Source organism: Cydia fagiglandana, chromosome 25, assembly GCF_963556715.1.
Source record: "Cydia fagiglandana chromosome 25, ilCydFagi1.1, whole genome shotgun sequence".
NCBI lineage: Eukaryota > Metazoa > Arthropoda > Insecta > Lepidoptera > Tortricidae > Cydia > Cydia fagiglandana.
Genome location: NC_085956.1, coordinates 1,632,292 through 1,658,639, shown reverse-complemented (window position 1 = coordinate 1,658,639; position 26,348 = coordinate 1,632,292). Strand labels below are relative to the sequence as shown.

The window sequence follows — 26,348 nt, the reverse complement described above, 5'->3', positions numbered from 1 at the left end:
TTTTTTTAGCATGAGAAATAAGGTAAACAATCTTGATGTGTATTTTAATTGAAAAACACATTTTAAAAATAACTATTCCAAATTTCAGGTACCTACATCAAACGGTCTTTGAGAAAAACGCATTTAACCGATTTGCAAGACCGAAGTGATCCCATAAGAGCACCGTGAACAAAGTTTTGACGGTGCTCTAATTAGTTACGGCAAATATGTAACAATTATAAATCTAATACGATCATTTATATTCTTCTGCTTTCATAAGTAATAGTTTATGATTTTAAAAGCGTTTATCAATTAAAAAACATGTCAAGATCGCCTACCTTCTTGCCAGTTCTTTCTAATGCTAAAAAAAATATAACTATAGTTACACGTTCAAGATTTCAATTTTTATTTAAATCTAAATGTAATTAACAAAAACAAACATAATAACTCTTACTAAATACTTAACCTACCTTTAGGTAAAAAATTTGGCCTAAATCACAGATACGAAAAACCGGCCAAGTGCGAATTAGACTCGCACACGCAAAAACGCCAAATAAATCACTTTTGTTGTAGGTATGGGAGCCCCGCTTGAATATTTATTTTAGTCTGTTTTTAGGGTTCCGTACCCAAAGGGTAAAACGGGACCCTATTACTAAGACTTCGCTGTCCGTCCGTCCGTCCGTCCGACCGTCTGTCACCAGGCTGTATCTCACGAACCGTGATAGCTAGACAGTTGAAATTTTCACAGATGATGTATTTCTGTTGCCGCTATAACAACAAATACTAAAAACAGAATAAAATAAAGATTTAAATGGGGCTCCCATACAATAAACGTGATTTTTAACCAAAGTTAAGCAACGTCGGGAGTGGTCAGTACTTGGATGGGTGACCGTTTTTTTTTTGCTTTGTTTTTGTTTTTTTTTTGCATTATGGTACGGAACCCTTCGTGCGCGAGTCCGACTCGCACTTGCCCGGTTTTTACTATTTGTTGTTATAGCGGTAACAGAAATACATCATCTGCGAAAATTTCAACTATCTGGTCACGTCTGAGGTTCATGAGGTACAGCCTGGTGACAGACAGACGGACAGTAGAGTCTTAGGAATTAGGGTCCCGTTTTTGCCCTTTGGGTACGGAAACAAAAAAACCGGCCAAGTGCGAGTCGGACTCGCGTTCCAAGGGTTCCGTACATTACACAATTTTTAACAATGTATTTTTTATGTGAAACGCGAGTGAAATGTCTTTCAAAAATCCGTAGGGGTGGGATCAAAAACTAAGTAATTAAGTCCGACTCACGCTTGACTGTACATTTCTAATAGGTTTTCCTGTCATCTATAGGTATAGACCTATTTTATGTATTTTTTTCAAAGTTTTAGACCCAGTAGTTTCGGATATAAAGTGGGGGGATGGTCAGATAGACGCACGAGTGATCCTATAAGGATTCCGTTTTTTTCCTTTTCAGGTACGGAATCCTAATAGGGTCAAATTTAACATTAAAACGTATGTCTATTGACACACAGTATCTAGCAACTCCACAGTAGTATTATCCCAAGGTGATCTTAGAAACAATGCTGATGGTATGCCCGATACTTTGGTTGGAGGCTGTTTTTTTTTATTTCCTACTGGACCAATACGAATGGCTGTCATATTGTATGGGTATTCTAACATTCCATAGCTATTGAAATATCCGATGCGTGGTTTCCGAAGATTTTTGATTGTTTAAATTATTTAGGTAACTACAGTCACCTGCAATAATATGTTACCTATACAATGAAGGCCGCAAAAATATCTGACACGATCTTATTTGTAGAGCCATAAGAGCGTGTCACATATTTTTGCGGCCTTCGAAGAGTAAAATTGATTGCAGGTTTGCATTGTTCACACAGATACACGCTAATTGTTTTAAATAGTATGGACTTTTCCACTAAACCAGATGGTTCCAAATACCAGGCCTTTTTGTGTAAAAATAATGTATAATTTTATAAATTAGTTTTTCCGAAATACATAAAATAAAACTTATAAAACGTTCGAAATTACAACACCAGCGCGAGCAAAAAGAGGGCAGTAGCATTGATTTTGACATTTTTGGCAGTAATGCAGTTATAACATTACTGCATTACTGCCAAAAATGTCAATACTGCTGCAGTAGACGGCAATGCGGCGCGGCAATGGAGTCGTAATTGGATTTTGGTCCTTTTATAAACCAGACAATATTTCGTTTAAGAACGTTACAATATGTATTAATGCAGGCATGCACTAAGTGCATACAATGCTACTTTGACATTGACTATTGTCGTCGTTGGGGCTTCGTACGAGAATAAAGATAACATTACTGTATCAAAACTGGAGGTCGTTTCTAATTTAAAATTTTTAGGGTCCCGTACCTCAAAAGGGAAAAATCTGAACCCTTATAGAATCACTTGTGCCTCTGTCTGTCTGTCCGACCATCTCTGAAACTATACTGGGTCTAAAACTTTGGAAAAATACGCAAAATAGTTCTTTACCTATCGATGACAGGAAAACTAAAATGTGCAGTTAAGCGTGAGTTGGACTAAATTACTTAGTTTTTGTTCCGACCCCTACGGAGTTTTTTAAAGACATTTCATTCACGTTCCACATTAAAAAAACAGGAAAATAATACAAAAAATATATACATAATACAAATCATTTTATTGTTAGAAAGTGAGCAATAGAAATTATGTTTATGCTACATAAAGAAATTAGTGATTATTTGTGATTACCAAAAATTTAGCTAGAGTCAGACAAAGTAAATTCTGCAGCGATTCTGATAACCCACGCAGTGCAAGTGTTATTTACACGTCATAATTTCATACAAGTTTGACGTTTCTGACGTAAGTCTGTAAGGTGTAACTCTACTTTCCTCTCTGCCGTACTTGCTATGTCCAAGTTAAAGAGACGTAGTTAACGATTTGATGTTCGCGGTAGGTCCTCAACACAAGTAGCCATCATGTCATCAACTGGCGAGCGATTACGCATAATGGTCAAAATCAGGTCAGCATCAAGGTTACTCTACTTTACTACGAGATTGCTAATGATGGGCATTTTTCTGTTTTTGTTGAACTACTGAAAGACCTAGTTTACCCTCTGGGTTGGAAGGTCAGATGGCAGTCGCTTTCATAAAAACTAGTGCCCGCGCCAATTCCTGGAAAATGCCGGGACAACGCGAGGAAGATGATGATGATGTTAAACTACCTATTGGCTGTAACGTAATAGGTATTCTTAACATGCTTAGGGTAACATTCCATTTTTGACCGCAGCTTCACTACTAGTACGAACGCGTCGGTGTTATTGTCAATTTGTCAATTTCTATAGTGAAATGAATGGTAGTGCTGCTGTCGTTGGAAATGGACTGTCACCTTTAATACCTCATTCCGGGACCCTTAGACCAATCGAAAATAGGTTATTCGTGTGTAAAATATGGACATAGTTCTAGGGGGTGTTTTAAACAATCATGATATATACTAAAAGTACCTACTGATAGGTACTCCGATAAAGCTAGCGATCCTTCTTTTTAGTTTTTCGTTAATAAACGTTGGGCCGTAGTAAAAAATGTCCTGTATAAAATTATCCACATAACATTTTCTACAAAAACCATAATGCACTCTTATTAAGGGGCCCACTGATTAACAGTCCGCCGGACGGCATCGGCCTGTCAGTTGTTCGGAACCATGGTATAATAATATACATACTTCGCCTGGTACTCTCTTCCCGTCTTTTCTAGGTCACCTGACTGACACAAGCCTACGTCATCATGCGACAGCGCTATATTATATAGCGGCCATGTTATTGTGACGTAGGCTTGTGTCACTCTGGGAAGAGAAGACCATGTTTTATTAGACTATGTTCGGAACTGTCAAAATTTTGTTCTAACTGACAGGCCGATGCCGTCCGGCGGACTGTTAATCAGTGGGCCCCTTTAGTTAGGATCAATATTTAATGAGATATGATATCGCGTCGTATTGACGTAGCTCGTCGCTTTACTTAGGGCCACTTCCACCATTCACTAACCCTGGGTTAACCGATTAAACCAGGAGTTACCATGGTTACCAGTACAATTTGACACTGGGTTAACGGTTTAACCGGTTAACCCCGAGTTAGTGGGATGGTGCAAATGGCGCTTAGTTAGTTTGGACTCATCTTAGGAGAAAATCATCATCAAACGCAAATCATAAAATTAGGTCATCCGCAAGGTTACACTACTTTATGACGTGATGATGTTGATAGATACGTAATGTATGTTATTGTTGAACTGGCTTTGACCTTACATGTCGCTCAGGGACCTTAGATAGTCATTTAGATTGCAATTGGACTATTAACAAAATAGTTCAAAATGGCGGCGAATTGTTTCAGTGAAAACGAAACGCGTTGTAATCTAATGAATTAATTACCTATTGTGTTCATGGTTTAATTAAGGGAATAAAATAATATAACTTGCGACGGAAGATTTATTTATGTATTTTATTTTATTGATCAAATAAGTAACACAGCATTACAGTATAAAACCAAGGCACTGTGAAACTACAAAGTAAAATAAAAGACAAAGAAAAACAATACACATAAAAATTAAATTAACTAGATATGGCGATCACGCGGGTTTTATTTGCCTTTTATCAAAATTACTCTGTTTTTAGGGTTACGTACCTCAAAAGGAAAAAACGGAACCCTTATAGGATCACTCGTGCGTCTGTCTGTCTGTCCGTCTGTCACAGCCTATTTTCTCGGAAACCACTGGGCCAATTAAGTAGAAATTTGGTGCACATATGTAATTTTGTGACCCAAAGATGGACATGTAACGAAAACAAATGAATTTTATACATGGGGGCTACTTTTGGGGGGTAAATGAGAAAATTAATAAATTAAATTTTTCTAACTATATCGTGTTATACTCGTATATCAAATGAAAGAGCTCGTTTAGAGAATTTCAAATATATTTTATTTAAAATACGTAAGTTAGAAGTTATTTAAGAAAATAGACCAAATATAATCTTATCCCTTCTTTCTCTCCGAAATTACTAGGTCTAAAATTTTGAAAAAAATAGGTACCTACACAAAATAGTTCTTTACATGACAATGACAGAAAAACCTATAAGAAATGTGCAATCAAGCGTGAGTCGGACTTGGAACGTTTTTTTAGTCACTAGAAGGCATTGAATAATTTTCTAGGGGCTTAAACATTTGAAGTAAACAAACGAGAATTTTAGGCAATTAAAATATTTTTTTTTCAGATTGGACCCCTCATTCCGCGGCAAAGGCCTCTGCGAGCTGATGACCAAGCCCATAGAAGCCTTCGACCTTCGCCGGGACTTCGTTGATGATAAGGACTACGACTTTTATGAGATAGACCGGAACAGCTTGGAGCCCAACTGCCCCGAGTCTCTAAGAGGACCAGGTGATGATGATGATGCATTCCTGTTATCCCTCATTAGCGACATAGGGCTCGCAGAAGAATCCTCCATTTGTCACGATCTTGAGCGGCTACTTCCAGCTCTTTCCAGCCGAGTCCAGTTGAGCCAGCCTCTTTCTCAACTGATCGCCTCCACGTAGTACAAGGCCTCCCCGCCCGCCTACTGCCGGCCGCATGCTAGCGGAGACCCTGCTTGGCCAGATGGCTGTACGGCCTACGGAGTACGTGTCCGATCCAGCGCCATTTCCTTTCGAGGATTTCCCTTCTTATGGGTTTCTGTTCCGTCATCTGCCATAGTCTGGCGTTTGAGATGGTTCGTGGCCAGTAGATCCCTAGGATGCGTCACAGGCATTTGCTAAAATACTAAAAATAATGCAAATAAAGCTAAAATACTGACAAATATTACACTTTATGTAGACATGGTGCTAATCTGATGATAGAGACAGGAGGTGGCCATGGGAACTCTGTGATAAAACAACGCAAAGTAACCGTGTTTAAGTTTGTTAGAATTGTCTAGATGAGTATTAGTTGCATGTGGAAAGAATAATACAGTCAGCGATAAAAGCTTGTACCAAAAATGAATTTTTTGCCGTAAACTTATTAAATAAATAAATAAATACTCAAATATTGTTGGACAATTTTACACAGATCAATCTAGTCTCACGGTAAGCTCAATAAGGCTTGTGTTGTGGGTACTAGACGACGAAATATATAATGTATAAATACTTATATACATAGAGAACATCCATAACTCAGGAACAAATATTTGTGACAAACACACAAATAAATGCCCTTACCAGGATTCGAACCCAGGACCTCCTGCTTCGTAGGCAGGGTCACTACCGACTAGGCTAGGAGGCCGTCAAAAAGTTATTGTAAAGTGAAATGTAACAGAAACCGGCTATTTTCAGGTCTCCTCCACTCCGGCTACCTGTCTTCCAAACCCTCGCAGCCTGCAGCAGCCTCTTGGGCCCCAAGTTGGGACAGGCTGGACTTCCACGGCTCCAGTCACCAGGACCGGTTCTATGACGACCGGCAGCCGGGACGGCCCGGTCCGGGACGCGTCGATCCGGGGCACAGGAGATATGAGGATCAGTTCTACATCCCATATCAGATTGGTAAGTTATAACCTATATTAAATAGATTAAACTTTTTAGGGTTCCGTACCCAAAGGGTAAAACGGGACCCTATTACTAAGACTTCGCTGTCCGTCCGTCCGTCCGTCCGTCTGTCACCAGGCTGTATCTCACGAACCGTGATAGCTAGACAGATGATGTATTTCTGTTGCCGCTATAACAACAAATACTAAAAACAGAATAAAATAAAGATTTAAGTGGGGCTCCCATACAGCAAACGTGATTTTTGACCAAAGTTAAGCAACGTCGGGCGTGGTCTGTACTTGGATGGGTGACCGTTTTCTTTTTGCATTTTTTCCGTTTTTTTTTCTTTATGGTACGGAACCCTTCGTGCGCGAGTCCGACTCGCACTTGCCCGGTTTTATAAGTATGCATTATTAAAAGAAACTTTTTTCAGGCGTAGGCCGTAGCAACGACGATCAGGCATGGGGCCAGTACGGTGGTGTGTACGGTGGCGACACCTATTACAAGAACCGGAACGACTATCACAAGTCCATCAACTATTGGCGATTATCCACAGACTCGGATCTTGAGCAAGGTTAGTCAAATGTATTTAAATGTGTTCACGAACTCTCGCCGAGATACCAAAATCCAAGTGTCGCCCAAGGCGGCGAATATTTACATTATAACGGTGTTTATTTCAAACATTGGGGACTTAAACGCAGCGGTCGGCAACCTTTCAGCAGCCAAGGGTCACATAGTAGTTAAGGAAGTTCACGCGGGCCGCACTTTTATTAATATGTGTGACTTTATCAGACATTGTTGTTTGGCAATATTACATACAAAATAGCCAGGGGGGCTCGCGGGCCGCAAGTAAGAGGTTCGCGGGCCGCCAAGAGGTGCCGACCGCTGACTTAAAGGATGACTTACATTAGAACGGCCCGGGTCCGGGCCGTGGCATCCTACACTTCGTTTTCTATACACAGCATCACGTGATCATCGGTCACCTGGGGGCTGTTCATAAATTACGTCATCTGACGAAATTTATGATTACGATTTTTGTCTCTCCCCGCCTGCCTAATTTTTTTTTTTTTCAATATCATCCAACCATCATATTTCGAAGACCTCTTCCATAGCCAGCGAATCTTTAATAAGGCCCAAGGCAATACTTTTTCCACTTTTAAATTTATTACAAGCTTTTATTTACTTTCACCTGACCGTTGTCTGTCTGTCTGTCTGTCTGTGTGTAATCAAATCTTGCAAGTTAAATTTGATCCACTTCCCTGTTTCCGATTGAGCTGAAATTTTGCATACATGCGTAAGTCGGGTCACAATGCAATATTATGGTGTTATCGAGCTGATCTGATGATGGAGACCGGAGGTGGCCATAGGAACTCTGTGATAAAACAAGGAAACTTAATTGTGTTAGGGGTTTTTAGAATTGTCTCGATGAGTATTAGTTGCCTGTGGAAAGAAAAGTACAGTCAGCGATAAAAGCTTGTACCAAAAATGAAATTTTTGCCAAAAACTTGTTTTAATAAATCTATATTTCAAGGCGTCAGACCCTGGGGCTTCAAAACGGACTTCAACTACAACGACCTCCGAAGAGACGGAGACGACGAGATCCATCCCTACTCCTACGGGTCCTGGAAGAGAGGAAGGTGGAACAATTCGGGTACGGGGAACGGACTGGACTATGGGGAGTCCAACTACTATAAGCCGAGTTATGGACCTCCTAAGAAAGGTAAGATCAATTATACTCGTAACACTTTAAACTCTCGCATTTTGTACACATATTTAAGTAGGTACACAAACGGGTCTACCGCGATGTGGTCACGGAAAAACTTTTGTGGTGAAATTATATCGCGGTAGACCCGTTTGTGTAATTAAATATAGGTAAGATCATTGTTAAATGTAAAGATATATATATAGAATACTCTTTATTGGTACACCTCAGTAAAAATATATAGTCGCACCAATAAAAGTTTGCATCGGATTTGATAGCCCACGCAGTGGAAGTGTTATTTATACGTCATAATTTCATAGAAGCTTGACGTTTAAAATTACACTTGCACTGCGTGGTCTATCAAAATCGCTGCAGACTTTTGATGGTCTAACTTCTACAAAAGAAAAGAACAATTGATTAAATGTAGGGGCAGTCTGCCAAGTGCTGCCAAGTCTGCCAAGTAGACAACAGGCGGTCTTATACAAATCGCACTTGACCGGTTTTTTTTATTCAGGGCCAGAGTGCACATCCGAGCGTCGCCCCGGCCTCTCCCTAAGCACGGGCTCCATCAGAAGATCTCTCCTAGCCCACAACGTCCTTGAATGTGAGGCGGCCTGCTTCGAGGAGAGAGACTTCAAATGCGTCTCCTACAGTTATCGGTGAGTTATACCAGGCGTGGCTCACTCCGCGATTTCGTCGCTTTGCTACAGGTAGCTAAAAGTACATCCATTCCACATCAATTTTGGTGGCTAGCCATATCTGTTCTGATCGTAACAGACGCGTTTTGCTAAAGAGTGAGCTGAGTGAGTCTTCTGTACTGCATAATAATACATTCATAAAAACGAATGAAACGAAGTAATAATAGTTATAGGCCGCCCGTATTGAAAGCGAGGACCTACAACTATAATAATAGTAAAAAAAAAAAGTTTTCTCTACCTAGTACTATTATTTATTCTTATACCTCCATCTATAGAAATACCTCATAGACTTCCAATCCTGCTGATGTAACGTAATTTCTGGCCAGGGGAAAGGTGGGGAAGGAAAGGGAAAGGGGTGGCCAGCCAAGCCAAGTCTAGCCAAGGCACTAGGCCGTCAGTTATTGAGAAATGCGTCCAGGTCATCCTAACATGTCTAGGTTGACTCTTCCATTTCTATTCTCGATCTTCATAAAGGAAGATTTTTAACAGAAAGATGTTTTTTCTGATGTACATTTTTAGGGTTCCGTGCTTAGAGCATTTAATATCTGGAGGCGCCTTTAAGATCTTACACCCCTCTGCCGAAAACCTCGCACAGTTGTATGGACTGACGTTTATCTAATTATCTGACATGGCTATTTGTACGTTGCGTACATAATAGCCATACATTTGACGTGCCCCTCCCCCGCAAAAATCGGCAGCCTGTTTTGTATAGAAAATGACAGACAAGGCGTCTCCAGTAACTAAATGCTCTAAGGTTCCGTGCCAAAAAGGTACAAAAGAAGTCCTTATGGTGCGACTCTGTCCGTCCGTCTGTCTGTCACGTTTTTCTAACCCACACGTCAAACCTTGCCAAGCAAAATGAAATTTTATTATGTCGACACAAAGTTCAAATTAGAATGGAACAGGAGACATTTTTATAGGTCTCTGGGCGGGTAGAGGTTAATGTTCTGTGTTGTTGCAGGTACTCCAACTCACATGGTTCTGACAACTGCTTCCTGAGCGAACGTCCTTACAGAGGACTCGACTTGGCTACAGATAGTGGATCTGATGTGTATGCAATGCCACAGGACTGTGCTGTGTCCGTATCCCATAGACCTTGGGTTGAGAGCGGTAAGATTCAATTAGACTTATATCAACCGGGATCTTCTTCTTCTTCAGTCGGTCCCTCAATACTGAGGATCGTGACATCATATCCTTCTGTTGAAGACCAGGATATGAACCGTGATTACCTTTAGTATTGTTTTCAAGCTTCATATTTCGACGCAGTTACATGCATCTTGTTCACGGGTTTAACTGAATGATAGCGGGTGGGTGTCAAAGTTGTGTAGACCGCGCTCGGTCTACTCTCATTCGTGCACGTTGGGCTGCGTTCGCTTTCAACGTTACCACAGGTAGAGATGGGCGGCGGGTAAATACCCGGGGTAGATATCGGGTATTTATCGGGTATTTACCCAATCTACCCGGTATTTACCTTTTCTACCCAAATGAGTGGGTATAAATAAAAGTTGGAAACGGAGTAGTAAATTGAATGGAGATATTGCAAATAACAGTTTTTTTGATACTCATGTAGTTATATAAAACGTATAATATTTGTATTGACTAAGAAAATTGACAAATGTTTAATATCTTAAACATACGTTCTACAATACGTGTGTTTGTCACTCTACTCCTCCTAAACGGCTGGAATGATAACGATAAAATTTTGTGTGTATATTTCAATGGGTTCCTGAAGGGTTGGGAAAAACAATTAAACCCGGTAGGTGGCGCTGCTATCGGTATATAGCCAAATTCGATTTACTGAAACCGATTTGGGTGAAATTTTGTGTATATGACTATTATATATGTATATTTCGACGGGTATCTGGATGGTTTGAAAAACTATTGGACCCGGTAGGTGGCGTTGCTGTCGGTATATCACCTAATATTAAATTACTGACTGAAACCGATTTGGATGAAATTTTGTGTATATATTTTAACCGGTACCTGGATTGTATGAAAACACTATTGGACCCGGTAGGTGGCGCTGCTGTTGGTATATCACCTAATATTATTTACTGAAACCGATTTGGATGAAATTTTGTGTAAGTATATTTCAACCGCTACCTGGATTGTTTAAAAACACTATTGGCTATATATATACCGATAGCAGTGCCACCTACTGGGTCATATTGTGTTTTCATCATCGTCATCATCATCAACATCATCAGCCTACTCTCGTCCACTGCTGGACATAGGCATCTCCTATTGCACGCCATTAAGCACGATTTGCGGCAACTTTGATCCAGCTCTTGCTGGCCGCCTTGCGAAGATCATCGCTCCATCTAGTCTGAGGGCGTCCTACTCTACGTTTGCCGATGCGCGGTCTCCACTCGAGAACTCGTCAACCCCAACGGTTATCGGTTCTACGGCTAATATGACCGGCCCACTGCCACTTCAGCTTGCTAATCCGGTGGGCTATGCCGACGACTTTAGTTCTCTGACGGATGACTTCATTTCGAATACGATCCCTCAGAGAGACTCCGAGCATAGCCCTTTCCATTGCTCGCTGAGCGACTTTGAATTTATGGACTGACCCTACCGTGAGTGTCCACGTTTCGACTCTGTATGTCATCACGGGTAGGACGCACTGATTGAAGACTTTTGTCTTCAGGCTCTGTGGGATTGACGACGTGAAGACTCGACGCAGCTTCCCATATGCTGCCCAGCCCAGCTGTATCCTTCTATTCGACTCTTTCTCGAAGTTGTTCCTTCCTAACTGCAGTATTTGCCCGAGGTAGACGTATTCCTGAACAACCTCGAGAACAGCCCCTTGTACTGAAATAGGTCCCGGAGCAACACATTTGTTGAACATAACTTTCGTTTTGTCCAAATTCATCCGGAGACCTATACGTTGAGAAGAATCAGCTAGACCGGTCAGCATATATGCTCTAAATCCTGCAACGTCTCAGCCATGGTGACGATGACGATGACGATCCGCAAATCGCAAGTGTGAGATGTATTCGCCATTAATGTTAATACCATGTTCCTTCCAGTCGAGCGTTTTAAACATATCCTCCAATGCATTTGTGAACAATTTGGGGGAAATCACATCCCCTTGTCTCACACCACGATGCATGGGGATAGGCTTAGTCTGCTGGTTTTGGACTTGGACGGCCATGGTAGCTGCGTTGTACAGACATCTCAACATTTGGATATATCACCAGTCGACTTGGCATCGCTGCAGGGAATCCAGAACAGCCCAGACTTCAATGGAGTCAAAGGCTTTCTCATAGTCCACAAATGCTAAGCACAGGGGCCGATTATACTCTTCAGTCTTCTGTATAATCTGCCGCACTGTGAAGATGTGGTCTATGGTGCCGTATCCTCCTCGAAATCCGGCCTGCTCGGTGGCTGAAATTCGCCGAGTCTTCGTGCTAGGCGGTTCGTGATGACCCTCGAAAACAGCTTGTAGATGTGGCTTAGGAGCGAAATGGGTCGGTAGTTCTTCAATAGGGCCTTATTTCCCTTTTTGAAGAACAGCACGACTACACTCCTACTCTACACCTCTGGAGTTCTCCCATCGAAAAGAACGGCGTTAAAGATGTTCTGGAGCTCCTTCAGTGCAGGTTTACCTCCCGCTTTCAGAAGCTCGTAACGCCGCCCTCGCCTGGGGCTCTTCCATTTTTAAGCTGCCTGAGGGGCATCTCGATTTCATCAGTGCTGATTTCTGGCAAGTTTTCGATAAAGTGGCGGATTAATGAGGCTCTCGAATCATCATTTTCGGGATCTGGTTGAGATCAAACAATTTAGATACACACAAAATTTCATCCAAACTGGTTATAGTAAATCAAATTTGGCCATATACCTAACGAAAAAATTACTGTATTAAACGATAAATAAAATAAAATGTAGAAATATCAAAACCAAAATATGACAACACTTAAAAAATAGTAGGTATATAGGTATAAAAAAAAAATCACGAAAAAAAATTAATTGTGTACAAAAAAGTTGTGAGATTGTGATTTGTATACTTTATTTTAACTTATTTTCATATTTATACGATAATAATATTGATATATCTTAGTTTTATAATGAATTTCTTCAATTATACGAACAAATTTTAAATACCCAACAATTTGGGTAGATACGGGTAAATATCGGGTAGATTGGGTTGTTTTGGGTATTTTCCCGGTATTTACCCGCTGGCGCCCATCTCTAACCACAGGACGTGTTCACACTCGTTGGTCTACACTGGCCACTGGTTACGCTGGTTGGTCTCTGGTTGGTTGGTTGGTCGGGCGGTTGGTTGGTTGGTCGTTGGTATCGGGAGCTCAAAAACAATACAAAAGGTAATCACGGTTCATATCCCGGTCGATATAAGTCTTCTGAAACGAACTGTGAATCATTCAAAACTGTTAAATGTAATTATGTGTAATTCCTACTTTTCTTTCAACATATATCTCACAGTTCGATATATCGTATACAGATCTAGACTTTAGATTGAGAGTGGTAAGATTTTTTTATTGACTGACTCTAACTTCCATGCCAGCAACTGACAGTGGCTCAGTATATGTGACATGCCACAAGACGCTCTCTCCATCTCACATAAATTCTTAGACTGCCAAGTCACAGAAATCCTGACTCTCCTTACTCTTTATCTAGGTACATAACATCAAAAAGGACTATACCCAATAAAAAAAAATCTAAAATCAAAATTCGTTAAACATGTACTAGGTATCCAGGTGAGTCGAATCCTCCTTTTCAGTTAATAACTTGTATTAGGAGGATTTCAAAAAAGAGGATGAATTAGGGACATAATAATATGTGATCCAAAATCCAAACGTGCTGAAAACTTTACACTCGAAACGATATATCTCTTCTATAAGCATATCATCATTTCTCTTCTTCTTCAGTCGGTCCCTGAATACTGAGAATCCTGACATCATATCCTTCTGTTGAAGACCTGAGGGTTCTGTTCAACACCAAGCGCATGGCCTCGTGCAGTCATCATCATCATCATCATTTAATTACCTACTACTTCGCATTAGCAAAGAGGCTGGTGGATGTAACTGGGGACCGTAGGGCTGGCAGCTTCCTCGCACAACGCATAAAGCATTGCAATTCAGCGAGGTAATACTGCCAGCGTCTACTGATTCGGTCAAATTGTGTTTTTTGAAAAACTAATTATAGCCAGCATTCTATGAATGTAGTATGATACCTTTGGGTATGGTGCTTTACGCACACTAGCGTCCCTCCCCCTCCCCCTGACGTAACCCCCCCTTTTAGCTTGAAATATGTCCCGGTTGAGAGTGTTTTTTGTTTTTTGGGGAAAGTATACAATATAGGAAAAAAGTGCCAATAAAAGAAATGTTCCCTATTAAATTCTTAACAAAAAAGGTTATATTCATTTTTTTGATACGACGCACCATATTGATGTTTTAGCTAGATGAACTTCGACAAAATTTTACCGTTGAAAAACTTGTTGAAGTTCGATATAACATAGTACGTGACAGTACTGAAAGAAATTTAATCTTAACGAAGAATAAGCTTGCAAGCTTATTCTCCGTATTAGTTTTATTTCAGTACTATCACGTACTAACTTATATTGAACTTCAACAAGTTAATACATGAATATGTATATGGTGAGTCTTACCAAAAAGTTGTATATAACCTTTTTTGTTCAAAATTTATTAAGGATTATTTCTTACCTTGACACTTTTTTCCTAACTCTAATACTTTTCTCAAAAATAAAAAAAAACCGTAAACCGGGACATATTTCAAGCTAAAAGGGGGGGTTGCGTCAGGGGGAGGGGGAGGGACGCTAGTGTGCGTAAAGCACCATACCCAAAGGTATCATACTACATTCATTGAATGCTGGCTATAATTTGTTTTTCTTGTCCATACATTAGAACATAATTTAACCGAATCATACGGTACCTTGCCGAGGGCGATTTTTTATCGTAGTTTAGGTTTTATTTTTATTAATTTAGTATAATTTTAGTTTATAAGTTTTTATACAACATTTATATTTACCTATTGAATAAAAATTTTCAATTTATAACCGAAAAAATGACCTACTTATGTTTGTTTTTCAGAATGCTTCTGGCACGTCCGTTCCGGCGTGGCAGTGTCTGAGACTATCGCCAGGGCGGCGATAACGGTGACCGGTCTTGGTGCGTGCGAGGCTGAGTGCATCAGAGCGCAGGGATTCTTCTGTAGAGTGTTCAGCTTCAGGTACTTACATTTACTTTATGTCCTATGGCTTCAGTTCAACAACGCGTTCAGGGTACTGTGGGAATTTTGAAATCTTCTTCTTCTTCTTCTTAGTCGGTACACTCTTGCCAGAGTGGTCGTGGTCATCATTGTAAATCTCGATGAGTGATGATCTTGCTAATACGGCGTCATTCAATTTTGAAATAGACATCTATTAAGATACGATAACGATATGTTTAAGATCTAACCTGTCAAATTTGACATTTGCGCGCTTCTGGAGATACTCTTGAACGATTTCCACAGGATATGACTTAGAGATCTAATTCACATCTAATAGATATCTTACTCTATCTAACGTAAAAGTGACATTGGTTGCCCGAATTGCGCTACAAAAGAGAACTAGGTGATATCTAAACTATAACGTATCTAGAATGGATCGTACGCTATAGTCCGTTCCGGTGGGCAGTGTCTGAGACTATCGCCAGGGCGGCGATAACGGTGCGAGGCTGAGTGCATCGGAGCGCAGGGATTCTTCTGTAGAGTGTTCAGCTTTAGGTAACTTATTAAAAAACGTCAAATTTTTATGAAATTGTGACGTACTATAACACTTGCACTGCGTGGGCTATCAAAATCGCTGCAGACTTTTCTCGGTCTAACTCTATGTATATAGTAGCCCGACGCTTTGAGTACGTGGATGCCTTCAGCGCCCAACTTTGGCAAGCGTACAGCGTGTCACGTACGTCGGTCTACGCCCGACACTTTTAGTATGAGGGCGCCGAAGGCGCCCCGCTTTAGAATGCGTACAGCGCGCCACGTACGTGGGGCTACTCCCGACGCTTTGAGTATGAGGGCGCCGAAGGCGCCCGGCTTTGGAGCGCGTATGTACAGCACGCCACGTGCGGCCCGACGCTTTGAGTATGTGGGTGCCTTCGGGGCCCAACTTTGCCAAGCGTACAGCGTGTCACGTACATCGATCTACTCCCGACTCTTTTAGTATGAGGGCGCTGAAGACGCCCAGCTTTGGAACGCGTACAGCGCGCCACGTACGTCGGGTTACGCCCGACGCTTTGAGTATGAGGGCGCCGGAGGCGCCCGGCTTTGGAACGCGTACAGCGTGTCACGTACGTCGGTCTACTCCCGACACTTTTAGTATGCGGGTGCCGAAGGCGCCCGGCTTTGGAACGCGTACAGCGCGCCACGTACGTCGGGTTACGCCCGACGCTTTGAATATGAGGGCGCCGGAGGCGCCCAACTTTGCCAAGCGTACAGCGTGTCACGTACATCGATTTACTCCCGACTCTTTTAGTATGAGGGCGCTGAAGACGCCCATCTTTGGAACGCGTACAGCGCGCCACGTACGTCGGATTACGCCCGACGCTTTGAGTATGAGGGCGCCGGAGGCGCCCGGCTTTGGAACGCGTACAGCGTGTCACGTACGTCGGTCTACTCCCGACACTTTTAGTATGCGGGTGCCGAAGGCGCCCGGCTTTGAAACGCGTACAGCGCGCCACGTACGTCGGGTTACGCCCGACGCCTTGAGTATGAGGGCGCCGAAGGCGCCCGGCTTTGGAACGCGTAAAGTGTGTCACGTACGCCGGTCTACGCCCGACTCTTTGAGTATGAGGGCGCTGAAGGCGCCCGGCTTTGGTAATCATACAGCGTGTCACGTACGTCTCTTTTAGTCGGCTTTGGAACGCGTACAGGCAGAGCGCCACGTACGTCGGGTTACGTCCGAAGGTTTGACTATGAGAGCGCCTTCGGCGCCCGGCTTTGGTAAGTGTGCCCCGTGTCACGTACGTCGGGCTGCACCCGACATTTTTGTATGAGAAAGTCGAAGTCGCCTGGCTTTTGACCGCGTGCAGCACGCTACATACCTACGTCGGGCTACGCCTGACTCTTTTACTATAAGGGCGCCGAAGGCGCCCGGCTTTGGAACGCGTACAGCGAGCCACGTACATCGGGCCTTCTTTGTATTTACATAAGTATCCCATTCAATAACAATATTTGGTTTAATGAGATTAGCTTCTCTTAATATTTATTGTCAATTCGTACTTTCTCAAACTCAAATTTAAACCCACATGTTGGATATATATTTATGTATTATTAATCGGCTTTCACATCACAACCCTTCATTTTGATACCCTTCTCGATAGGTTTGCACGATATTTTTTCTAAAGGTTGCGTAATATGGCGTATTAAGTCCGCCATATTGGTTTGATAATGACGTCACATAGCCTATCTCATCCGGGATGACGTAAGGATTCTAATGATGTATCGTACGTCTAAATCGGATAAGGCATTTAGAAGTTAAGGTGGAATAAAGAAACTCACATAAATAAATATATACCTACATACAAACACGAACGCTGAAAACACAACACACTCTCTCTCTCTTTTTTTTGGACTGTCGTGAAAAAAATGGCACCGTGCAATGAGGGGTTATTAATTTACTGTCGTTTAATTTTGTTGTATTATTAAATCAACATAATTATTCAATTAAATTTGTTGATATCCGTACCCCCTCATCTAAACTTAGAGTTATTAATTTGGCAAAATCCTTCCTCGGTGGCTAATTCATGTCACTACGAATTAAATTCAGCGCCATCTATTAGTTTACCAGGGTACTCAATAGTGGTAGCACATATCTGAAAAAAAGTTTGCCCCTCCTTCCTAAGTAGCGCCATAAGATTCAGGGGCAAACTTAAATCAAGCGAGTGTTGTGGCTACCCCCCCTTTTAAGGGTTGAATTTTTATAGCCTATAACCTGGCCGGGGATTTTATCGATAGATTAGTAAAGTTTGCATCAAAATCCGTTCAGCCGTTTTCACGTGATGCGCGTTCAAATAAACAGACAAACAGATAAACAGATAAACAGACAAACAGACAAAAATTCTAAAAACTGTTGGAACGTGTTCTGTTATTGATTCTAAGTATCCCCAGCCAACTTTTTTTCAAATATCTTCCATGTACAGACTTTCGACCCTCTACAGCTTTATTATACGTATAGATAGATAGATAGATAGATAGATAGATTCCGTCTCACCAAAAACATTTTCATGTCAAATGTTGCCAAGACCAAACCATAAGGCGCGCACTGTCAAAAATTTATCAGATTTCTTGTAGAGCCAAGCTTCTAACTCTACAAGCCCTAACTTCATAAACTCTACACAACACAAAATTACAATTACAATTAGACAAAATATGTGGCTTGGCCGTTTTTAACGCAGTGGAAGATGTATAACTGCATTTCCACACCGTTAAATAGTTATTTGTTTTACATGGGGCAAAGTTGTTACTTATCCGCTCGTGCTAAATATTGATATCCAAGCAAGCGAAATATTTCAAAATTGAACCACAATCGTAGCGAGTGGTTCGAAAAATTTAATCCTGAGCGTCACAAGAAAACAACTCAAAATTTGCATTTGATTACTTTGCCTCACATGTAAATAAAATGCAACTTTGCTATCAGTTTTTGAAGTGCAAAGTGAGCCTTTCCGAGCTGGTGTGGTGAAAAATATCTTACCTCTATTTTTTTTCAGGTTTTCCGCCCCTACAATAGGCGAAGACCTCCCCAACTGCATCCTAACCACATCGCCCCCCACTTCCCTCTCCGCCGGGCGGGGGCTACGCCCCTCTAAGGGACATGAGCTGTACGCCAGGGGAAACTATGGAAGGGGCTGCGAGCCGGCCCTGTTTGATTATACTGCTGTCAGCGAACCCAAGAAAGGTAAGACTAAGGGTCACTCGCACCATCCCACTAACCCGGGGTTAACCGGTTAAACCTGGAGTTACCATGGTTACCAGTGCAATTTGACACTGGGTTAACGATTTAACCCGATAACTCCAGGTTAGTGGGATGGTGTAAGTGACGCTTAGTGGATCTGAGCTATAGACCCGAACCCACAATTCACTCACACAAACACACAATCACAATTATCCAACGTGCTCACAAAATTTCACTAGAATTGGTCGAGGAATACCACCTGTAGAGAACAGCCGATCATACTTGAAATCATTTTTAAAGACTCCGCTGTCCGTCTGTCCGTTTGTCCGTCTGTCCGTCTGTTCGTCTGTCTGTTGAACCGCGATATCTAGGCAGTTGAAATTTTCACAGATGATGTATTTTACTTGGGTAAAAGTGGTACAACTATAACAACAAATACTAAAAACATAATATAATAAATATTTACGTGAGACTCCCATACAACAAACGTGATTTTTTTGCCGTTTTTTGCGCAATAGTACGGAACCCCTCGTTCGCGAGTCCGACTCGCACTTGGCCGGTCTTTACACAAACGAAAACCGAGATTTTCGTTTCGCTCAATCAAAAGGAACTATAGTTTCTAGGTTAGAAGGTCAGATGGCTGTCGCTTTTAAACTAGAGTCAATGTCTACTCTAAAGATTAGGTTGCCGAGTGGACTCCAGGCCTCTCAAGTGAGCCTCCGTCGATTGGTTGTAATTTCTATTCCATAACCTTAACTGGCTCAGTGCGTGCTCCAACCTGTACTACAGTCCGTTTTTTTTAGAATTAGAAAGAACTTCGCAGTAAGCTTGTGATTCCAAATCCGGCACTTTTAGCGGTAATAATTTGAAGTAAATTATATGTATTGACCATGCTACATTAGATAATTCAATAATTATTAACAATTAAAGAGCCTGATAAAAACTGCACGCTCGCTTCTGTGGAGTTCTTTCTAATGCTAAAAACTGGTCAAGTGCGAGTCGGACTCGCGTTTCAAGGGTTCCGTACATCACACAATTTTCAACAATTTTTTTGTACGTGAAACGTGACGTGAGTGAAACGTCTTGAAAATGGGTCAATCAAAAACCAAATGTAACATGATGTTTTCTGGCGTGGTGGCTTATATCTCTACAACTCTGAAGACTAAATGCCGAACAATAGTACAACGGCGCGATTCGGGAAATGAATTAGAGATCCACTAGATATGAAATAGTAAAGATATGTGACGTTCCACAGTAAAAGGTACCATTTCCCCGGCTGAATATTGGAGCGGCGTTAATAATAGCGTAAGCGCCTGCTGCCATAAGGTACCTTTTGCCGTGGAACGTCACATATCTTTACTATTTCATATCTAGTGCATCTCTAATTCATTTTCAGAATTGCGCTGCAAGTGTCCAAATGCGAAGACCGAGCTCCGCATAGAGCTGAAAACTCGGAGCGTCCGACGGGTCGTGCTCTCCTGCTTCCTACAACTTCCGAAAGTGTTATAAAAGCGAAGGTCGAAGAGAGATAATACCTACAGGTTGGCCAAAAAATAAGTGCATTCCCGTAGCCAAGGAGGTTTTGAGATTATACTTAAGCAACTTTTAGTATGAGACCAACCCCGAAATCGCGAAAAAAAATGTATGCTCCCATAGAAAACGGACGAGCCAAAATGTATGAAACAGCCAAATTTTTCTTCGAGATTTCGGGGTTGCACGTTGGCAACGGGAATACACTTTTTTTTGGCCATCCTGTATAGTGCTTTTTAAAACACGTAGCAATAGTAACCTAATCAATCAGTACTACAAGTAGCTAGAGATGCACCGGATATTCGGTTACTATCCGGTATACGGCCTATCCGGCCATGATTTTAATATCCGGCCGGATACCGGATAGTAACATCGCTTGATTTCAGAGTAAACTAATTGGATTTAAGAAACAGTCTTGGTCATAATCGTACTTGTTTATTATTTTAAAACAGTTTAAACATTCCACTGACTTGCACGCGCACTCATTTCGCACCTAGAAATGTGTGCGCGCGAACGTTCACTAGGATACAGGTCAAACCTGCAGAATGCGCACCTGTAAAACCGAAATGTAGGTATAGTTCCGCTGGCGGCTGGAATATTCGGCGGCCGGATACCGGATATTCAGCCGATGGTCAGGCCGAATATCCGGTATCCGGCCAAACTACTATCCGTTGCATCTCTAACAAGTACCATTGCGGCTGTGTGCCAGATACAGCCTAGTCGCATTTTTTATCTTCAGTCCGACTCACGTATGAAGCTAAAGTCACGCCTCTTCGGGACGCTACGGGCCTTCGGCCTTATGCAGATATCGGCCTAGGGCCTTCGCAATAGCTGTCTACATCACGTTTCACTTAAACCATTGCGGCTGTGTCCCTAAAAAAACGTAACTGCATTTTTGTTCTTAAATCCGACTCACGCTTGACTCTAGACTTCTAAAGCCCGCTCCACACTCGTGCGCGAATCGCGGCGCGAAGCCGCGAACGCGAGTCTGGAGTCGATTTCGCATATCAGCGAACTAGACTCCACACTCGCGTTCGCGGCTTCGCCCGCGATTCACGCGCATAGTCTGGAGGGCGCTTAATAGGTTTTCCTGTCATCTTTAGGTAAAGGACTATTTTGTGTATTTTTTTCAGAATTTTAGACCCAGTAGTTTCGGAGATAGAGGGGGGGGGGAATGGTCATTTTTTGTCTATTTTCTGGAATAACTTCTAAACTTTTTATTGTAAATTTATAAGAAAAATATATTTGAGATCCTCACAATGAGCTCTTTCGTTTGATATGTAACATGATATTGTTTTCTAAACTTTGTTTTTTAATTTTATCGTTTACCCCCCAAAAGTAGCCCCTATGTTTAAAATTCATTTGTTTACGTTACATATCCGTCTTTGGGTCACAGACTTCCATATGTGTACCAAATTTCAACTTAATTGGTCCGGTAGTTTCGGAGCAAATTGGCTGTGACAGACGGACAGACGGACAGACAGACGCACGAGTGATCCTATAAGGGTTCCGTTTTTTCCTTTTGAGGTACGGAACCCTAAAAAAAACGAACTAAGTTATCGACACGCACTGAATATATTTTGCTGACCGACATAAACGATCTTTCATAAACTTCCAGAATGCTACCTCCAATACGACAACGCCGCTAAGCTGATAGGGTCAGCTATTAAGGGTCACGCTAGGGTCCGAGATGAACAGTCCTGTGGAATAGCCTGCACTGACGCCCCTTTCAGATGTCTCAGCTTTTCTTTCAAGTAAGTTTATCTTAGGTATATTGGCGTTCAGAAAATGTCAAATAAAGATGTGCGATTTTCGTGAAATTTCATTAATACCCCGTAAGAGATATCACCAAGAACTGGTGGCCTAGCGGTAAGAGGGTCAATCCGAAGGTCGCGGGTTCAAACCCCGGCACATACCAATGAGTTTTCCGGAACTATCTACGAAATATTTTGTGATATTTACCTCGCGCTTTTCGTTGAAGGAAAACATCGTGAGGAAACAGGACTAATCGTAATAAGGCCTAGTTTCCCCTCTGAGTTGGAAGGTCAGATGGTAGTCGCTTTCGTAAAAACTAGTGCCTATAGGCCTATGACTATGTCTATGACATATATAGATGTCAATTCTTGGGATTAGATATGTCAAGCGGACCCCAGGCTCCCATGAAACCGTGGCAATATGCCGGGATAACGCGAGGAAGATGATGACGAAGTACATTTCTTTTTCAGCAACATCGCTCCTCCCGGAGTGGATAACTGCCTCCTCTCCGAGATCCGTCTCTTCGACCTGCAGAAGGGAGTAGACTACGAACACTCCACTGACGACTGGCTCTTCGCCTTTGATCTCTTCAACGGACAGTGTTGGAGGAAGGTGCATGGGAAGGATTTTGAGTAAGCTACCTTTTAATTTTCCCTTAGCTTGGCCCAAAAACTCACGTCAAGGCCTTCCTCTGCCTTATCTCTCTCTTCAATCGGTCCCTCATTGCTGAGGATCGTGACTCCGTTTGATTCCGTCAACTAGTAGTCTCCATCGGTCCCGTTCTGTAGCTTGGTGGAGTGCGTCGCTGACATTCCTCTGCCTTAGGTCATAGAGGAAGAAATACATATTGTCACTCCGTACATCAGTTTTAGTACCAAAACGACTAATTTCATGGGTGGGAAACTCCTGAGACCGGCTAAACTCGGCTCCGCTCGGCTCAGCATTGCTCCGAGCAATTAGGGTTGGCACCACTTGACTTCCTTTTGCGTGCACGACCACAGATAAGATAATCACTTGAATTTTGACAACCCTAAATAGCCGAAAGGGATAGTGCGATATACTTGAAAGGGACAGCATGATTCGACCCTGAACCGCTGTCAAACTTCGTTTTTGTAGGAAGTTTCCTTTCTGTACGGTAGTACTATCACTTATTCTGTGCCAAAACGCATGTCATGGCTTTCCTCTGCTTTAGGTCATAGAGAAGAAATACATAGTGCTCACTCCGTACATCAGTTTTAGTACCAAAACGGCTATTATTTTCGTAGTCGACATCTAGCATCGAGTAGCGGAATTATCAGTACTGCTACTGGACAATAGATGTTGCAACGACATAAAAATCAAATGTTCAACAATTTTAGCTAATGTAAAATATTATAACGCGATTAACTTGTACAAGTCCGTATGTCTCTTCAACGGACAGTGTTGGAGGAAGGTGCATGGGAAGGATTTTGAGTAAGCTTAATTTTCCCTTAGTTTGGCCCAACAACGCATGTCTCAGCTTTCCTCTGCCGTAGGTCACAGAGAAATAAATACATAGTGCTCACTCCGTACATCAGTTTTAATAGGGGAGCGGGGGCTTGTTGTAACGGTTTTAGAAAAAAGGCCTGTATTGTCTAAAATATGTATAATTTTATGATTCTGATTATGAGGGTTTGTAATCTAAGCACTAATTCCGATTACAAAATAATGTTTACGCATCTTTTACACCAGACACTGAAAAACTGGGAGTTGTTACAACTTACCCCGTAAGTTTTTACAATACCTGGTCGAAGTAGAGCTCGTATGCACATCCACTCGCTTCGATGTCTGGCCAGGCAATGGCGGTGTTTACGTTATTCCCCGAGTTAAAAGAACGTCATTCAGCAAAAAAAAAAATGTTTTTAATTCCCCGTCAAAATTGAGCGTTACTACTTACCCCTGTTACATTAAGCCCCCGGCTCCCCTATCATAACGTCTATTATTTTCGTAGTCAACATCTAGCATCGAGTAGCGGAATTATCAGTACTGCTACTGGTCAATAGATGTTGCAACGACAGAAAAATCTAATGCTCAACAATTTTTAGCTAATATTATATCGGGATTAATCAGTACAAGTCCGTATGTCTTTAATCTTGTCTTATCAATTGACCAATTTCTACCTTTCATTTCAGTGACCACCCAGGAGAGCTGCCGAGGCCGTTATTACCACCTGTCCAGACATATCCGGTAGACCGACCGGACGCTAGTGGGCCCAGCTATTTACCAGCTCCTGAAGGTACTTAATTGAATCTAGATCTTATATATGTGATGATGATGATGATGCTCTCCTGGGGGGTGCTTTTCGAATTTAAATCGCTCGGTTTCGTCACTCGAAAATCGGTGTAAAACGGCCAATTGTTAAAATATGAGCAATAGAAATTGGGAATCTAGTAGTATTGACCACTCGTTTTCAATTCTATTAGTAATAAAATGCCTAGTATTGGAGATGTTATTGAACGAAATACACGAAATCGAGCGGTCGAAAGTCAAAAATCGATCTCGGCTCCAGCGACTGTGTACAACTGTATTTTGTTTTGCGACCTACTACGCGCTACATACGGCGAACCCGTGGCTACGCGCTACGAGCGTAACCCGTAGCACTTAGTGGTGTTGAATGTGTTAATCGTACAATGGGACTTAATCGCAACATTTACAATAGGGTATTATACTGTATTTAAAGTAAATTATTTTACACCATGCATGAAATAAAGCACCAGATAATTATTAGAAAAACACAGATAAGTATAATTTATTTTTTCAACACAAGTTCTATTTAATAAATCGGATAGAAATATAAAAAGTAGATGAGTTGACCGTGACGTCACGATGTAATGTTTCATATAAATTCCATATTAGCAAATCGTTTTTTTTTTTACCAATTCAAACTACCGTAAGGTGTATTCGGGTAATACCGAATGTCGGAAAATTCCGAAATTCAGATGAAAATCACCCTTAATTCCATCATAATAAAAGTCTCTTTTCGGATTTTTTTTTTCAATCGTTTTGACAGTTCTAAAAAAGTAACTGATTTGACTAATAGGAAAATTCCCTATTAACAATACAACACACAACACAGCAACAACAATTAACAATTTTTACAATTTAATAATGTGTAAAAATCGCGAAATTTTAAATCAGTGATATGGTATATTTTCCGCCTCACTCAATTGCCAATAATATATTTTTCTCAAACATGCAATGAAATATTGATGTTATGTTCCTTATAATAGGCTGCGAAGTATGACGTTTCAGGTGCGGCTAGTACAAAAAGTCGTTAATGGAATTTCATACACATCTTGCAGGCCTAGGCCGGCAAAGTCCTCTTTTTTAATTTTCATTTCACAGATATTTGTGACACAGCATCGTGGCATTCATCCATTAAAAAAAACTAGAGGCAGTTATTGCTTTATGGTTCGTAATGACACTCTGCCACTACGCCTAAAAAAAAAACAAAAAACAATGTTTGCTATAATTTGCAGTTTTATTTGTATAAAATCAACATGAATTTAATAAATAATACATTCTATAATTTTAAATTATAGATTTAACTACACAAATAAAAACATTTAAAATATTTCATCTAAACGTTAGCGGTAAAAAGGTCTACTCAAACACGCGTAGTTATATTTTTTAAATTGTTATGGAGGTAAAGTTGAAAGATATTCATTCTGTTTTATTGGATTTATGGTGCGTTGTTGATTTTTTGACTTTAATATGAGTTCCGACGAAATAATGTAATTAATATTAATTGTAATCGTAGGTGTTGGAATTGGCAGCGTAAGCAGAATTGATTTTAAATAACTTGCTAGGTACCTCTGCCGCAAAGTCAAAGACGAAGTATGTATATGGTTGCTTATGGCAATTTTATTATTTGAGAAACTAAGAAAATGGCTTACAGTTTATTAGAAACAGTTTTGTGGCATATTTTAAATGAATGTAACTACAAATTCGTCAACAATGTGGAATTTATACTTATTTACTCCATGCATAAAGCAACGATGTATGTGAAACGTGATATCAACATGAAAGACTATGTAAACTTATGTGACGAAAACGACAGTCGGACGGATACAAGGCGAAAAAATCAAAGATACATGAAAATATACGGGTAGTAAAAATACACGACTCGTGTAAAACATACGCGTGATAATGATATAGGTACGTGTTGGTTATATTTTGGGTGTAGTTTACTTTTAGTTTTTTCTATAAATAAAACTTGGGTTTGGT

The 26,348-nt window shown here is 41.2% G+C and overlaps 1 protein-coding gene across 1 annotated transcript in view; it reads left to right on the top strand.

Annotated features, from left to right (window-relative positions):
- The window catches only part of LOC134676779 (uncharacterized), a 69,634-nt gene that overhangs the window by 31,365 nt on the left and 11,921 nt on the right, over window positions 1–26,348 (top strand). Inside the window, exons 7-17 of the mRNA XM_063535161.1 lie at window positions 5,224–5,387; window positions 6,314–6,520; window positions 6,936–7,076; window positions 8,034–8,222; window positions 8,719–8,863; window positions 9,864–10,012; window positions 14,977–15,115; window positions 18,634–18,821; window positions 21,967–22,102; window positions 22,574–22,735; window positions 24,254–24,357. Of these exons, the coding sequence (XP_063391231.1) occupies window positions 5,224–5,387; window positions 6,314–6,520; window positions 6,936–7,076; window positions 8,034–8,222; window positions 8,719–8,863; window positions 9,864–10,012; window positions 14,977–15,115; window positions 18,634–18,821; window positions 21,967–22,102; window positions 22,574–22,735; window positions 24,254–24,357 (1,724 nt within the window). The remainder of the gene's footprint in view (window positions 1–5,223; window positions 5,388–6,313; window positions 6,521–6,935; window positions 7,077–8,033; window positions 8,223–8,718; window positions 8,864–9,863; window positions 10,013–14,976; window positions 15,116–18,633; window positions 18,822–21,966; window positions 22,103–22,573; window positions 22,736–24,253; window positions 24,358–26,348) is intronic.